The sequence below is a fragment of the Humulus lupulus genome, chromosome X (assembly GCF_963169125.1).
Source record: "Humulus lupulus chromosome X, drHumLupu1.1, whole genome shotgun sequence".
Lineage (NCBI taxonomy): Eukaryota > Viridiplantae > Streptophyta > Magnoliopsida > Rosales > Cannabaceae > Humulus > Humulus lupulus.
In genome coordinates this window covers 108064358-108081511 of record NC_084802.1, presented here as the reverse complement: position 1 = coordinate 108081511, position 17154 = coordinate 108064358, and the positions used below count along the sequence as shown (strand labels likewise).

Here is a 17154-nt window from a genome sequence, read left to right as displayed (position 1 = left end):
CTCTGCAGATGTGAGAACAATTTTCAAGAGTTGAAGCGGCGGATGATCACCGCTCTGGCATTGAGTCATCCTTCAGATCAGGAGAAGTTTTTGGTTTATTGTGATGTGTCAAGGCAAGAGCTAGGTTGTGTTCTAATGCAGACTATTAAGGTAATTTCCTATGCCACAAAATAGTTGAAGGAATATGAGCAGTAGTACCCTAATCATGATCTAGAGTTGGTTGTAGTGGTATTCGCACTGAAGGTGTGGAAACATTATTTGTATGGGGAAAAGTGTGAGATTTATACTGATCATAAAAGTTTGAAGTACTTTTTGACGTAGAAGGATCTGAACATGCGACAGAGACGTTGGTTAGAGCTGGTCAAGGATTATGATTGTGAGATTCTTTATCATACAGGGAAATCCAACGTGGTAGCAGATGTTTTTAGTCGGAGAGGTCCGGGACAGTTGTATAGCCTAAAGCAGATATCCAGGGAATCAACAGAGGATATGTCCAGAAAAGGGATAGAGTTTATTGTGGGTAGATTGGCCAACATTACTCTTTAGTCTACTCTCATTGAGAGGGTAAGAGAAGCTCAGAGGAATGATCCTCAGTTGGAGAAGCATCGGGAGGACATCCTAGCTGGTGTGGCTAAGGACTTTACCGTTGCTGAGACATATATGTTGAGGTACAAGGATCAGATTTGTGTTTCGATAGATGCCAGTATTAGACGAGAGATTATGGATGAGTCTCATACCACTTCTTATTCATTGCACCTAGACACGACAAAGATGTATCAGGATCTGAAATCTTTGTACAGGTGGCCAAGAATGAAGACAGATGTGGTTGAGTATGTGGCAAAGTGCCTAACTTGTTAGCAAGTGAAGACTAAACCCTAGAGGCCAGCGAGGTTATTGCAGCCAATGGATATGCCTGAGTGGAAGTGGGAAGACATCACCAAAGACTTTGTTGTTGGATTTCCTAGGACAGTGGGTCAGTACAGCTCGATATGGGTGATCGTGGATCAATATACCAAGTCGGCTCACTTTTTTCCAATAAGGATGAATTTCACTGTGGATCAGTACGCTGAGTTGTATGTGAGGGAGATTGTATGTCTCCATGGGGTTCTGGAATCCATAGTGTCTGATTGGGATCCCATATTTACCTCCAAGTTTTGGTGAAGTCTGCAGAAGGCTATGGGTACTCAGTTGAAGTTTAGCACAGCTTATCATCCTTATACAGATGGAAAATCTTAGTGGATGATTCAGATACTGGAGAACAAGCTTAGGGCATGAGTATTGGAATTCGAGGGGTCCTGGAGTAAGTATCTCCCCTTGATTGAGTTTTCCTACAACAATAGTTATCAGTCAACAATTGGAATGGCCCCATACAAGATGTTGTATGGTAGGAAGTGTAGAACACCCATTCATTAGGATGAAATTGGTGAGAGCAAATATTTGGGTCCTGAAGCGGTTTAGAGGACCATGGAGGCCATTGAGAAGATTAGAGCTGGAATGCTCACCTTACAGAGTAGACAGAAAAGCGTAGGAACATGGAGTTCCAAGCTAGGCACCACATTTTCCTCTGAGTTTCATCGTTGAGAGGAGTGAAATGATTTGGGAAGAAGGGAAAATTGAGCCCTCGGTTTTTTGGACCTTTTGAGATCGTAGAAAGGATTGGGCAGGTAGCCTATAGATTGGTTATGCCTCCAGCTTTTCCAAGAGTACATAACGAGTTTAATTTATCGATGCTTCGGAGATATGTATCGGATACAAATCATGTGTTGAGAAATGAGGATCTGGAGCTACAGACATGTTTATCCTATGATGAGCAGCCGGTTTAGGTTTTGGATAGGAATGACATGGTTTTGAAAAACAACATTATTCCTCTATTTAAAGTACTATGAAGGAAGAACAAGGTCAAGAAAGTGCCTTGGGAGACAGTGTTTGATATGCTGGATCAATATCCCGAGCTGTTCAGGTAAATTTTAAGGACGAAATTTCTATTAGGAGGGGATAGTTGTAGCGTCCCAAAACTCCTAATAAGGATTAGTATATTGATTACTGTGCCTAGAGGGCATAATTGGAAATTTTGTGATTTTAATTGAACATATATATATATTATGAGTTATATTATGATATGACTATTTACGCATGTTTATGTGTATTAGATATGCTTAAAGACCCGCTTTTGTTAAAAAAAAAGGGCATTTTCGTAATTTTGACCCGTTCAGGGTAAAATTAAAATTTTACATGTTATGTGCTTGAGAACACATTATTATGTGGATATATTCATGATATTCGTCAGGAGTCGATCATTTCGAGCAATTTAGCAGAAAAGTCACAACGCGAATTAATACCCGGCTCAAGGTGAGCCAAAGGGTATTTTGGTTATTTTACACATTTCGGGAGTTGTTATTAAATGTGAGTATTTAAGGGGAAATAAATTGTATTTGATGAATTGGTTGATTAATTTGGAGATTAGCGATGTAAATTGAGGTTTAGTGATGAATTAGGCTAAAATGACCAAAATGCCCTTAAGGATGCTTTGGAGAATTAGTAAAGGCAAGGGGTAGGGTGGTCTTTTGGACCATGTGAGTAGTGGATTAGGGGCTAACTGTCAAGGGAACAACCACTCACATTTAAAACACTCTTTCTCCCTTCAGTAGTTTCTCTCAAACTTCCTAGTACCCAAGAGCTTCAAGTGACCCATTTTTGAAGATTTCTGAGGTTTCAAGTGGGTAATTGGGACTAATTTGAAGGTGGAGCTACTAAGGAAATAATCCATAAGCTGGGATTTCAGATTTCAAAGCTGAGGTAAGAGTTTCTCAAGATTTTGTTGAGTGTTCTTCATTAGTTCTTGATGTTATTATGGTGTTAGCTAATTTTTTGATTTGAGGTTAATAAGTTCTATTAAGGGATAGAATTTGGCTGGGTGTACATTTAGAAGTTGTTGTATAGTGGTAATCATCCTTAACTACAATGAATTGAAGTATGATTCTCAGTTTGGGGAAAAAGTTTAGTGTTGAACTCTAATTTGAAAAATTGGGATTTTTATGTGTTTTTGGTTGTTCAATGATGTATTGGTGTTGTTTAATACTTTGTCAGGCTAGTTGAGGCCGAGAATCTATGTTTGAACTACTGCAGGTCAATTATTGAGTCTAGGTTTGGATTTGAAATGTAGAGGAAAATGCAATTCTGGTTTGTTGCAGTAGTGTCGTAGTTCCTGGGATGAGTGTCACGGTGCGTATTGGTTGCCTTGAGGGTGGGTTTGCCCTCGGATTTTTGTGGAGCCGAGGCCCTTTAAAAGGGGTGCCATAGCTCTAAATGGAGAAAAATTATAAGGAAAGCTCTCTATTTGTTGGAGAGTCGCGGCTCAAAATGCACGAATTTTAGAAAAAGGTTCTCGGGTCGTTTTAGAGCTGCGACGCTGCATGGGGGTGTCGTGGCGCTAATGCAATTTTTAGATGCATTTGTTTAGGGTTTTGGGGAGGTAGCTTGGGGGGCTCGGGGAACAATTTCGCTATCTCGTTTGTGGAAACCGAGGTTCCTAGGTCTAAGACTTAGTCTTGATGCCCATTATCGGAATTAGTTCGTGATAATCATATCATTTATGTTATGACTAGGGTTTTTCTATAAGGCTCGAGAAATGGATCGCACTCGGGATCATATTACCAATTGCACGAGACTCTAGGTAAGAAAATCGACACTTGCACCAAGTGTAGGGCATGTGCCCTAATTATTGAACATGGTTATGATCGTGCCTTGAACTTGTTCAAAGGTAAATGTTTGCTCTATGTATGCATATGTTGATATAATTGTTGTGATTGATCGGATTGGGGCCGTTTTCTACAATATACATGCGAAATGTAGGTCGTTATGGCATGGCCATTGCAGGGATGTGGTACGCATCTATTCGCATGAGCTATTATACTGGTTAAAGAATAACTGTTAATCTGATTGTGGTTGTAAGGCAAGCATTGGAATATACTGTCTATGTGTTTTACCTGTTTGGGTTTTCTTACTGAGCCTTGGCTCACAGGTGCTTTGTGGTGTAGGTAAGGGTAAAGGAAAGTTGGACCAGCCATTAGATGGAGAGCTGTAGGGGCGACGTGTACATACTCAACCTGCTCGCCCGCCACTGTCGAGATACTTTTGAGGAATATGGGTTATTGGCTCAATTTTGCAGCTTAGGTTGACTAGTTTTGTAATTCTGTTGTAACTGTATTTTGATTTAAAACCTTTGGGATCCCTTATATATAGTCAAACCTTTTTAATGAAAAGTTTAACTTCATTGACCAATTTTTTTATTAACGAAAATGTTGTTTAACCTTAATTACAGCTTTAAGTCTAAATGACTTGCTTAACAAGTTAAGCACTACTTTTAACATACGGTGTAATGGTTCTAGATTAGTAGGATGTTACATGAACCTAGAGTAATAATCTATGAAAGTAATAAAATATATACTTCCTCCTCTAATCAACATGCCATTTAGTTCACATAAATCTCTATGTATCAAATCTAACAAGTTAGAATTTCTATCAACACTAGGAAAATTTTCTAAACCATATTAGATTTTAAACATAGTTCACACTTATAATTCTCAACATTATCAAAATTAATCAATCCACATTTAATTATTCTTTTAATTGTGCTAAATCCTAGTTGCTGCCAGTTTTAGGCTAGTTCGATTCAACCCATGACAGCTTGTGTGTCAACATCTGATTGATCCAAACCTGAATGTGACCCTCCTTTATTGTGTGGATCACTTGGCTGTAAGTTACGACCATAGCTACCCCTGGTGCACTGTAGTGGTAGATAACACCCTTCACTTTTGATCCACCATTTTTGAGGAGTACATCGCAAACCTTTTTTTCGTGGCCTTCCCTCAGTCAGGGTGTTTTTTCCCCAGGTCCTAAACCCCATACGTCCCAAAATACAATAATATTATAGTCCCCCCCCCCTTCTTCTGGTAGTCCAGGAGTTAGAGCTTTTACCCATCCCGATTCGTAATCCAGAACCAATCATAGCAGTTTCCTCCTCTAGCTCAGAGGGTAAGGTTCTTGCTCTATTCTTTTCCTTGTATTACCTTTACTAATGATTTCTTAGATCTGAATTTTTTGCTCGTCCATTTGTAGGTGAAGATATGGACTTGAAGGGCGCCTTCAAATCTGGTGGGGCTGGGACTAGACCCGTAGTCAAGAAGGCGAGAATATCAAAGAAAAGCGCCTCCAGATCCAGAGTTGCAACCGGATCTCCTGTAAAGGATAAAGGTGCCAAATCCACTAAAAAACAGCAGCAGCAAACACAACTGCCAGCTCCAGTAACTGTAATTATTATTCATGACGCTCCTCATCCTCGTCCTCATCCTCGTGAACCTGCTCCAATTCCCCAAGTTGTTCTTGGTGAAGCCCCATCTGTGCAGCTCCTAGTCAAACCACTCGAGGTTGCAAGGGTCCTAGGAGCGCTTCGAGGGCCCCTCCACGACATGGAGAACCTCATGGTGGGTCATGCCAACCAAGCAAACGTCAAGGACTTGATGGCCATAGAGGAACATTCCCCAGGAGACGTCCTGGAGTCATCCTTGAGGATGAACCTGACTGTGAGTTATCCTTTTTCCTCCTATAGTATTTCCCTTTTATTTTTACTTTCGCGAGCTAATCATGTCATGTGTCTTTCTTTTACAAACTTGTTTAGCTCAAATCAATGGCATCGGCCGGTTCTGAGTCAAAGAGATGAGCTCAAGGACGCCCTGACTGCATCCCAAGACAACAAGCGAATAGCCATGGACCAGGTTATTGAGGTGAGCCAGCGACGAGACCAGCGGTAGGTCTAGGTCGACAACCTCAAGAAGAAACTTGAGGAAGTCAATGTGTTGAAAAATAGGCTATCCGAGGTAGAATTCAAAGCCAAGTAGGATGCTAAAAAGGCGAAGCAAGATGCTGAGCAGGCGAAGCTAGATGTTGCTGAATCAACGAATGCCCTGGAGGAGATGACTTACCGGTGTTGGGCATACAACCAAGAAGGGGATTTCTCCTTTCTTGATGCGTATCTTCGGGGACATTATCTTGCTAAGTTCCAAAGCCGACTCTCACAAGAGCCCTCCAAGACTGCGGAGGCTTCTGGAGCTGCTGACGGGGGTGACGATGAGGTGACATCACAAGGGCAAGTTATCAAACCTTAGCGATGTTTAGGGCACCCTCATCTTTTTTTTTCGGGTTTTTTATATCCCTTGTAACTATGTTTTCACAACTGAAACAATTGCCTTCATGCTTAGTTCAAGGTTATTTCTCCTCGTGATATTCATATACTTGTTTAGTACATTTTCATGAATTTATGATCTATTTTTGTTCCCCTTAATCTGTTATCTTTTTATTCTTATGAATTTTAAGTCCTTACACACCCACATTCATAGGGGTTATCTTTAGATCGAGATAGATTTCTGATGGCTTGACAAATTAACTCTGGTCGATATCCTAGTTATACCTTGGAATTTTCCATCCTAATAGTGTTATACCTGTTAGGAATCAGACCTCGGACCTGGTTATGTCCAGGAGTTTGTCCGCCTTAATAGCATTATACATGTTAGGAGTCAGGCCTTGGTCCTGGTTCTATCAAGTAGTTTGTCCGCCTAATAGCATTATTCCTGTTAGGAGTTAGGCCTTGGACCTGGTAATATCCAGGAGTTTGTCTACCTAATAGCATTATACCTGTTAGGAATCAGGCCTCGGACCTGGTTATATCCAGGAATTTGTAGTTGAATTCTAGGTTTTGTTTCTTTGAATTTTCCTAACTTAGTTCGTATTTGGAATTTCATTGAAAATTCGAGCTAGCTATAAAAAGTCGTTGAATAATCAATTTTCTAAATTCTAAGTTTCAAATTTTATCCAATCACACTAAATATTTTTAAAGACTCATCGAGGGTTATATGCCCCCCAAACGATCAAAATTTATGGATATTCTAGGTCGCTTTTACAAAATGAGTACGTTATACATCGCGAGAATAAGATAAACACGTAGCGATTCTGTGTCATTTAAATAGAATGGCTTTTATAATAAGCCTTACACAGAAAAATACTTAAAACATAAAAAATTAACAAAATTATCCTATTACTGATAATATTTTGTAAGATGAAGACCATTCCAGGTCCGTGGTACCAACTCTCCACTTAACCGAGCTAGTTTGAATATTCCTTCATGTAAAATTTCCATGATCCGGTATGGTCCTTCCCAGTTTGGTCCTAATACTTTTGGATCCTTACTAGCCAAAAACACCATTTGAAGCACCAAATCATCCAGTTCGAGTCTGTGTCCTTTTACCGTCGAGTTAAAGAAACCTGTAATACTCTACTGATAATGGGTGAGCTATAATTTTGACTTTTCCCACTTTTCCTTGATTAGATCTAGGGATGCATTGAGCAATTCGTGGTTTCAATCTTGAGCGAAGGTTTTCTATCTATGTGTCGTCTCTAGGGCTTCAACTAGGAGCATAGCCTCACTTCCAAAAGTTAAAGAGAGGGGGCATGCCCTGTAAAGGTGCGATGTGAGGTCCTATAGGCCCAAGGTACTTGTGGGAGCTACTCGAGCCATATTCCCTTGGCTTCATCTAATCACTTCATTAAGCTCGCCTTTAGGGTTTTATTTACAACCTCGACCTACCCATTAGCTTGCGGATACGCCACTGAAGAAATACTCTTGGTTATGTTGTACTTCTCACAAAAGTTTGTGAAAATATCCCTATCGAACTGAGTTCCATTATAAGGCACGATCTTCTTCGGGAGCCCGAAATGGCATATTATGTTCGTCATGATGAAATCTAGGACTCTCTTTGAGGTGATGGTCGCCTCGACCCACTTCGTAAAGTAATCGATGGCGACATCTGCATAGAGAACTCTTTCTTTTCCTATTGATAATGAACCAATCAGATCGATCCCCCAAACTGCAAATGGCTAGGGGGATGAAATCATGGTTAACTACATGGGCGATGCTTGAGTAATCGTGGCAAAGCGTCGGCACTTGTCGCACTTATGTACGTACAGGGTTGAATCATTTTTTAGCGTAGGCCAAAAATAGCCCTGTCTTAATATCTTTAGAGCTTGGTTTTGCCCCCTAGCGTGGTCTCTGAAGAATCCCTCATGTATCTATTGAAGGATGGTATGTGCTTCTTTGGGCAAAACACACCGCATGAGGGGTAGCAAATGCCCTCTTCGGTGTATAATTCTCTCAACTATAACATACTGTGGGACTTGATATAACAATTTTCTTGCGTCTTTCTGGTCATTTGGTAGTTTACCAGTTGTGAGGTATTCCACTATGGGAGTGATCCAGGTAGGTTTTGTGTCAATGTCTCTGACCTCAACCGGTTCTTCTTTATGCTTGGTTGCTCTAAGAAATCTATTGGGACCACGTTTAGTGGATCCGCTTCTTTGGTAGTGGTGAGTCGGGCTAAGGCATCAACATTGGAGTTCTGCTTGCGGGGTACCAGCTCAATGGAGCAGAACTTGAACTCAAACAACTCATCTTTAACCTTAGCTAGTTAAGCTGCCAATCTGATACCTCGAGCTTGATACACCCCTAATATTTGATTAACCTCGAGCTGAGAATCACTATAACACTGGATTGCCTTTGCTTTCAGTTCTTGTGCCACCTGTAATTCTGCCAATAGAGCTTCGTCTTCTACTTCATTGTTGGACGCTTCGAATCTAAACCTCAGGACTGTATAGAATCAATGCCCCTCATGTGAAATTAGAATTGTCCCAGCTCTGAATTCGTCAAAAAAGAGTTTCCACAACTCTTGCACTCGTTCTCTCATTAGCTCATCTTGAAAACCTGTGCATTCTGCCACAAAGTCAGTGAGCGCTTGAATCTTGATTGTTGTGTGTGGCATGTACAATACCTCAAACTGACTGAGTTCGATGGCCGACTTAAGAAAATGTCCTGATGTTTCAGGTTTTTGTAAGACCTGCCTTAAAGGTTCATCGGTTAAGACATGGATGGTGTGAGACTAGAAATACGACTAGACTTTTCTAGAGACCAAGATCAAGTAGAATGCGAGTTTTCCTATTAAAGGATATCTGTACTTAGCTCCCAGAAGCCTCTTACTCACGTAGTACATCAATTTTTGCACCCGATTTTCCTCACAAACTAATACGATGTTGATCACATTTTTTGTCACAGGTAAGTATAAGAGAAAACATTCTCCAATTGTCAATTTTGATAGTATGGGTGATTCAGCCAGGTGAGTTTTCAAATTCTGAAATGCATGCTCGCATTCTTCGGTCCACTCAAACTTTTTGTTTTCTCTGAGCAAGTTGTAAAATGGGAGACACTTGTTAGTTGATTTTGAAATAGAGCAATTTAGGGCTACTACTTTTCTGGTTAGGCTCTGTACTTCTTTACGCGACCTGGGCGAGGGAATTTCTAATAACGATCTGATCTTCTCTTAGTTCGCCTCTATCCCCCTTGTGTTGACTAAACCACAAAGGTGCACTTCTGGGGGTTTTGCTTCATGTCATATTTCCTTATCATGCAAAAACATTCTTCCTGGTCGAATACATGGTTACTGGCAGTCTTTGATTTATTGAGCATATCATCGACATACACATCCATGTTTTTCCCGATCTGGTCAACGAACGTTTTTTTTACTAGTCATTGTTATGTTGCACCAACATTCTTCAGCCCGAGTGACATAACCTTGTAGCAGTACACGTTATGATCGGTCATGAAGCTAGTTTTCTCTTAGTCTGCAGGATTCATTGCGATTTGGTTGTATCCAGAATATGCGTCCATGAAAGACATGAGCTCATGACCGGTTGTTGCATCTACCAACTGATCAATTCGAGGTAGTGGAAAACAATCCTTAAGACACGCCTTATTGAGGTCAAAGAAGTCAATGCAAGTTCTCCACTTTCCATTGGGTTTTGGGCCAAAAACAATGTTATCAACCCAGGTCGGATATTTTGATTCCCTGATGAATCCACACTTAAGTAGGTGAGCTACTTCTTCTTCTAAAGCTTCTGATCGCTCCTTCCCCAAAAGCCTTCGTTTCAATACCTTTGCAGGCACATTTCTGTCCAGATTCAAAGTATGTATTATGGCATTCAGACTGATTCCCACCATATCTTCATGTGACCAGGCAAAGACGTCCAAGTTATTTCTCAAAAACTCGAACATCTTTTTCTTCCTTTCAGTTCAAATATTTGTTCCAACTTTTACTACCCTTGAAGGTACTTCTTGGTCGATACTGATTTCCTTGAGCTCTTCCAACGCTTGGAGCTCAAACCTATCTTCTCCTAATCTTGGATCAATGTCGTCTTCCTGGGCAACCTCGTTACCTCTTTCCTGAGGTTCTTCCGCCCCATCGGCAATTTCCATTATCTGAGGCTCCTCTCCTTTCTCAATAACGACCATTGCTTGCTGCCCGGGTTGTGATTTTCCCTTCATGGCAATGCTATAGCATTCTCTGGCAGCGAGCTGATTTTTTCTTACAGTACATATACCTAAGGTCGAGGGGAACTTCATCGCTAGATGTTGAATCGAGGTGATAGCCTCAAAAGTCATCATCCCAGGTCATCCCAAAATGGCGTTGTCTGCGGTTGGGGAATTGATTACGATGAACTTAAGTATTTTAGAAATAGTTTGTGTATCATCCCCCAGTGTAACTACAAGTCCAATCGTCCCTATGGCTATTATTCCTTCTCCTGAGAATTCGTATAGGGTCATCGAGGTCGCCTTAAGATTGAATAAGGACAACCTTGTCTTTTCTAGGGTGGACTTGAATAGCACATTTACTGAGCTCCCATTATCAACCAATATCTTCCGTACTCTTCGATTGGCGAGCTGAACGGTTATCATCAGTGGATTATTATGCTGGAACTGGACGTGGGTAGTGTCCTCTTCCGTGAAAATGAGTGGTTGTTTCTCCAACCATTGTTCTTTTGATAAACTTTGCTCCGGAATAAATTCAGTACCATTGTGGGTTTTTAGCTCCTGTATGTACCTTTTTTGGGCCCCATTACTCTTGCCCGCCAAATGGGGTTTACAATAGTGGTTATATCCCCTCCTATTATTGGCGGGGGGACGATTTGGTTCCCATGATTTGTATAAGCCCAAGGTTAACCGACTGGATTTTTTGGAACTAAGTGAGTATTTTTCCCGGTTGGATGATTGGGAACTACTCTGTTTTGGGCATACTAGGCTAATGGTCCAGCCCGAATGAGAGTCTCGATATTGTCCTTTAGATAGCAGTAATTATCAGTATTATGGCCAATGTCGTTGTGATATCAACATAGCTTAGTGGGGTCTCTCTTTGCCCTCTGATGCCTCAAAGTCTCCGGGTTCTTCCATGGAAGGCAATTAGAGTTTGCTAGGAAAATATGCTCTCATGTATTGGTCATGTTTGTGTAGGTGGTGTCGATGGGCTTGAACTTTTCTATGGGCTTGTTATTTTTGGTTCCATTCTGGTTGCTCTCACCACTCCCCTTCCGCTTATTGTTCCTCGCCTGCTTATTCTGGGTAAAGGGTTTTGAGTCATACCTGCAACATTTGCCACCACTCTAGCGGGCTGAATAGGGGCATGGCTGGTTCTTGCGATAATAGATCGCACCTCCTTCAGATTTATCCATTCCAGAGGCCGAGTCAGGAATTCATCTACAGTCTTTACTCCTTTTCTTTGGAGTTCTTTCCATAAATCACCTCCTACCGTGATCCCTGTCCTCATTGTCATGACCTTGGAGCTATCATCACATCCCTAGCTCGTGCTGCTTCATTGGTGAACCAGTTCAAATATGCCTTCAGGGACTCACCAGGTTGTTGTTTTGTGTTAGCCAGCGAATCGACCTCAACGCGATCTTCCTACGAAGCTCAAAACTTTCTCTTACAATCGGAAGAAAATTTCTTCCACAAGATGATTCAATTTTTTTTTGTACTTATTGAATCACAATCTAGCCAGTTAGGTCAGAGTTGCGGGGAATAAGATGCATCTTAAGTCGAACCCAACATTGTCGACCATCATTAATGTGTTGAACATTCCGAGGTGGTTGAACGGGTCAGTGTTTCCGTCTTATGCAGGCATGGTTGGCATACTAAATCCAACAGGATACGGAGCTACCGCAATGTTTGGACCAGAAGGCTTGAGCCCCTCATTGGAATCACAATTATCGACTCCTTTTCCATATGGGAGTCTCTTAATCTATTCTTAAGGCCAGTCGCTCGAGGGTAGTATCCTTAGATGGGTTGTTTTCCCTCAAACCATGAGCTCAGTTAGGTAGGACATTCCCATTTTCGCGTACGATAAACAAATATCCATGTGCTGAGTATAGCTCAAATCATTATGGTGAACTAGATATCTTCTTTGTGAATTCAGATGATCACGCAGTTCAGGATGTTGGTCGGAACGAAGACTTTGTACGAAGCTCAAGTGATCCCTCAGGCCGCTTTCATGCCTGCCTCCACGCTGGCTCTCTGTCGAGTAACTTTAATTAGCAAACTTATAGCTCATGGCTCGAATCGAGGACCTGGATTATTAGTGCGAGACCATGGGATATAGATGTCCTCAGAGGGAGGAGGATTTCTCATGCTATCCCTTCAAGCTAGAGCATTCCTTTGTGGGCAAGGTCGCATTGGATGTCGAACCGATGATGTCAGATTTCTTATTGGTTAAGCTATCCTTGTTCCATCTGGGCGCACTAGGTTAGTTCATCCTTGATATACCCTAACTTCCTGGGTTGGAGGTAGGACCAGTCCATTTCTCTTTGTCGAAGGCTCTGACTGCGACACTGATGGATTTTCTAGAGTGTTTCGTATCCTCAAATTGGTCCCAGGTCGCCCTGTTTGGTCTAAGTGTTCCATGGGATCTGTTCAGAAGGCACAAAGCTCGGGTTTGAAGTTCGAACAGATCGACTGACATGAGATCGATGATTCCTATGAGTATTGGCAAGTTGAGTATTTCACTGATTCCACTCTGAAGGTATGGAGCTTTGAGTTACAGTTCTGACAGAGCGACTAAGATTGGGTCGATTATTCCTGTGGGACCTACTACAACAATTTTTAGTATATATTACATTAAAAAATAACGCATATTTAGAAGTGTTATTAATGGGTGATTAAAATAAAACACATGGAACTATTTTAGCGCCATATGAAATACACCTGAGGTGCCAAAATGAATTTTTTTTTGCATCTAATCTCTCTCAGCCAAATTTTAATCCCTAAATCTAAGTTACCCAAACCATTTCTCTCAGCATCCATCTCTCACTCTCATCTCAGCTCATCTCTCACTCTCGTCTCAACTCATCTCTCTCTGCCTCACGAAGTCACACCTTCCAGAGTTCTTTCTCTGCCTCACGAAGTCACGCCTCATGAAGTCACGCCTTCCAGAGTTCTATCTCTGCCTCACGAAGTCACGCCTTCCAGAGTTCTATCTCTGCCTCACGACTTCATGCCGACTATCACAAGATTTCAGAGTTCTATCTCTGCCTCACGCCCACTATCTCAGGTTCTATTCTCTCCTCTGCTTACATCTTTTTTAAGGAATGATACCATATGAAATATATCTGATAATACAAATTGTTGGCTGAATAGCTTACTGTTGCTCCCACGACTTGATAATACAGAATGTTGTAGTTGATTTGCTTACTTTTTCTCCTCTCCTTTTCTTTTTCATAGCTGCAGTTGATTTGATAATAAAGAATGTTGGCTGATGTGAAAAATGGAAGAACAAATGGAATTCTGTAACTTGTTTTCCCTTTTGTCTTCGTGCAATTTGATCTTTTAAGTGTCTCAGGTTTTAGTTATGTATTTTATGACCAGTTCGTTGTTTCATTACTGTACCTTTTATAGATTATGTTCCCTCTTGGTTTTCCCCCCTTGAAAATGGTTAGATTATCTGTAAATGTTTATTTGAACATAGAAGGGCACTGTTTACTTTTGGTTAAAGTTGTGCATTTGGTATTTTCTGTATTTAGTTTATAAATAATCTATCAGGACATATTTTGTGCGTACTCATTGCATAGGTGGTTCGTACTACTGTTGATGTGATGGAAAACTTGGCGAAGCAGCTCAAAGAAAAGAAACTATACATTGTGCTAATAAGGTATGAATTACATACACTCTCTCTAACCATACTTCTACGAGGCTCATCTACTTATTTATTTTGTTTAGGATCAGATAAGGAAGCTATTCATAACTCATAATTTGATTTGCTTTTGTAATAGAGTGCTTATGTTGATCTCTAACTCGCCTGCATGATAGTGTGTCTTAGTTCTTTTTATCAAGCAATCTATGTGAAGTCTTCATGGCTTGATACATGGTGAGAACATGGAGCTTGGTCGTGATTCTGGTATAGGAGGCCAGGTAACTTTAGGCTGTAAGATCTTTTCCTAAAATTGCTTTTATTTCGTTATGCTTTTTTCACACATTATTATGACTTCCCCAATATTTATTTGAGTTCAAAATTTCTTTCGCTATCAGGTTAAGTATGTAGTAGAACTTTCCAGGGCTTTAGGTTCAATGCCAGGGGTTTATAGAGTTGATTTACTTACAAGACAAATAGCAGCTCCAAATGTGGACTGGACTTATGGTGAACCAACAGAAATGCTAAATCCAAAAACATCCGAGAATACAACGCATGAGCTTGGAGAGAGTGGTGGGGCTTACATAGTTCGGGTACCATTTGGCCCAAAGGATAAATATGTAGCAAAATAACTTCTTTGGCCTCACATTCCTGAATTTGTGACCGTGCACTCATCCACGTTTCTCATATGCCCAGAGTTCTGGGTGAGCAAGTTGGTGGTGGGCAACCAGTTTGGCCTATAACAATTCATGGACATTATGCAGATGCAGGTGATGCTGCTACTCTTCTGTCTGGAGCATTGAATGTGTCAATACTCTTTACTGGTCACTCATTCGGAAGAGATAAGCTTGAACAATTATTAAAGCAAGGACGTCAGTCAATAGAAGAAATAAATGCAACATACAAAATAATGTGGCGGATTGAAGCTGAGGAGCTATCCCTTGATGCCTCTGAAATTGTTATCACTAGCACTAGACAGGAGATAGAAGAACAATGGCGATTGTATGATGGCTTTGATCCAGTAATAGAACACAAATTGAGAGCAAGAATAAAAAGGGGTGTTCATTGTCATGGCAGATTCATGCCTCGCATAATTGTGAGTATTATTGAGATACATTCTCCGGGTTCTTTTTTTCTTTAATTCTATTTCATGTTTTAAGAAACAAGAAAGGGAAAGGCACAAAAGGCAAAATTTTATGGTGGTGAGTGTAACGTGGCCTAGTTTTACTGACGTTGTACTTTCTCCAATTCTATTTTTCTATTTGTCTTTCATTTAGATAATTCCTCCTGGAATGGAATTTCATCATATAGCTCCTCAAGAGGGGGATGTAGATGGTGAACTGGAAAGAAATGAAGATAATGCTGCTTCCCCTGATCCACCAATTTGGTCAGAGGTGATTTACTAAGTGTCCATTCTCTTGTATACATATAAAAATCCCCTTTGTTTTAAGAATAATTATGAACGGTAGTACTACTATGTGATGTGTACTCTTTTACATCAGTTGTAAAATAATAAAATAATAAATTTTGATTGGCAGATCATGCGTTTCTTTTCCAATCCACGCAAGCCTATGATACTTGCACTTGCAAGACCAGATCCTAAAAAGAATATCACGACTCTAGTCAAAGCATTTGGAGAGTGTCGCCCACTGAGAGAGCTCGCTAATCTTGTATGTTTTTGTTTTTTTCTTTCTATATCGTATGTAATTTTTAGAATTTTTTTTTCCTGTTACATAACTTCTTCTTTAAATACAATATTTTTACATGACTTCCTAGCAATCTCACTTTTTGTTTTCCTATTGATACAAACGCTAATAATGGGAAACCGTGACAATATTGACGAAATGCCTAGCACAAATAGCTTTGTGCTTCTTTTAATTCTTAAGTTGATTGACAAATATGATCTATATGGTCAAGTTGCATATCCTAAACGTCATAAGCAATCTGATGTCCTTGAAATCTATCGTCTAGCAGCAAAAACAAAGGTACATATCATATGTGTGCGTGTGTCCCTGAAATCTATCACTTCTTTTAGCTAGGAGGTATGTTTTTCAACCTGATTTGAGTATCTTTGTTTTGGTAGGGTGTTTTCATAAATCCAGCCTTCATTGAGCCATTTGGACTTACTTTAATTGAGGTGATTATTTTTAACTTTGGTTTCAGATATTGATTAATGTGAAGTCCAACATGATCTCTTTTATTTATTCTACAAAAGGGAAATAAATTACTAATATAGAAATAAAAAAGTTAAATAATGCAATTTGGTGTACTCAACGACTCAAAGACTTTCTATATATATATATAATTCTACCAATTGATTGTGAAAATAAAAATCTTTGATATGGTGTCACATATAAGTTATCTATGACAATTGTAAATTTTCCATCTATTAAATTTAAGGAGATTATGGCAACTAACATGGTTCGACTTATTTTTGTTTGTGATTAATTCTGTATAAAATTATTCTCAAGATTGTATATAAGTTTGAAAGAGAATCACTTAATTCTTGATACTATGGTCTTATAGTTACTTTTTTATTTTTATTTTTATTATGCATGCTCACTTCTTTCAGCATAACCCCATTAAATTCTTGATGACACGTTTACGTATACATTTGAAAGAGAAACTTAACATAGTTGGTTCTGAATATCTTAATTAACATACCTACTCTCATTTTATCTTGGTGTATCTTCATTGTTTTTTTTTCAGATATTTGATTTTGTACTAGCAAAATGGTTGATATCTCAATAAACTAATCATTCATTTGTTCCTATAGATGCAACTTTATGCATGGTTTCTTTGCCAATACTTCTATAAAAACAATGTAGTAATAATCTCCAAACTATTTTTTTCATTTCTTAACATGTATACCATGCCCTGTTGTTGCCGTTGCCTATTAAAAAATGTTCTGTAGCTACTTGTAAATAAGCAAATTAGGTATAGTTCAGAATCAGATGGAGCACCATGCCCTGTTGCTTTTATTGTACGTAATGCTTTATTTATTTTCTTATATTATTTATATAATAAACTTTTGTTTTACAAATAACATTATTATATATAGTATATGTAATTGATTAGAATACTTGCATAATTGTTTCTTTGT

The 17154-nt window shown here is 39.7% G+C and overlaps 1 protein-coding gene across 1 annotated transcript; it reads left to right on the top strand.

Annotated features, from left to right (window-relative positions):
* The first annotated feature begins 14739 nt into the window (after positions 1 to 14739).
* LOC133806144 (probable sucrose-phosphate synthase 1) lies at positions 14740 to 16221 on the top strand. The gene is made up of 5 exons (XM_062244270.1): positions 14740 to 15147; positions 15329 to 15445; positions 15590 to 15721; positions 15938 to 16036; positions 16135 to 16221. The coding sequence occupies exons 1-5, from the start codon at positions 14740 to 14742 to the stop codon at positions 16219 to 16221; spliced, it is 843 nt and encodes a 280-aa protein (XP_062100254.1).
* The last annotated feature ends 933 nt before the right edge of the window (positions 16222 to 17154 follow it).

Coding starts and splice junctions, on each gene's coding strand:
- LOC133806144 (XM_062244270.1), top strand. CDS start 14,740: ATGCCCAGAGTTCTGGGTGAGCAAGTTGGTGGTGGGCAACCAGTTTGG. Junction 15,446..15,589: donor ATCCACCAATTTGGTCAGAG/GTGATTTACTAA, acceptor TTTGATTGGCAG/ATCATGCGTTTCTTTTCCAA. Junction 16,037..16,134: donor GTCTAGCAGCAAAAACAAAG/GTACATATCATA, acceptor TTGTTTTGGTAG/GGTGTTTTCATAAATCCAGC.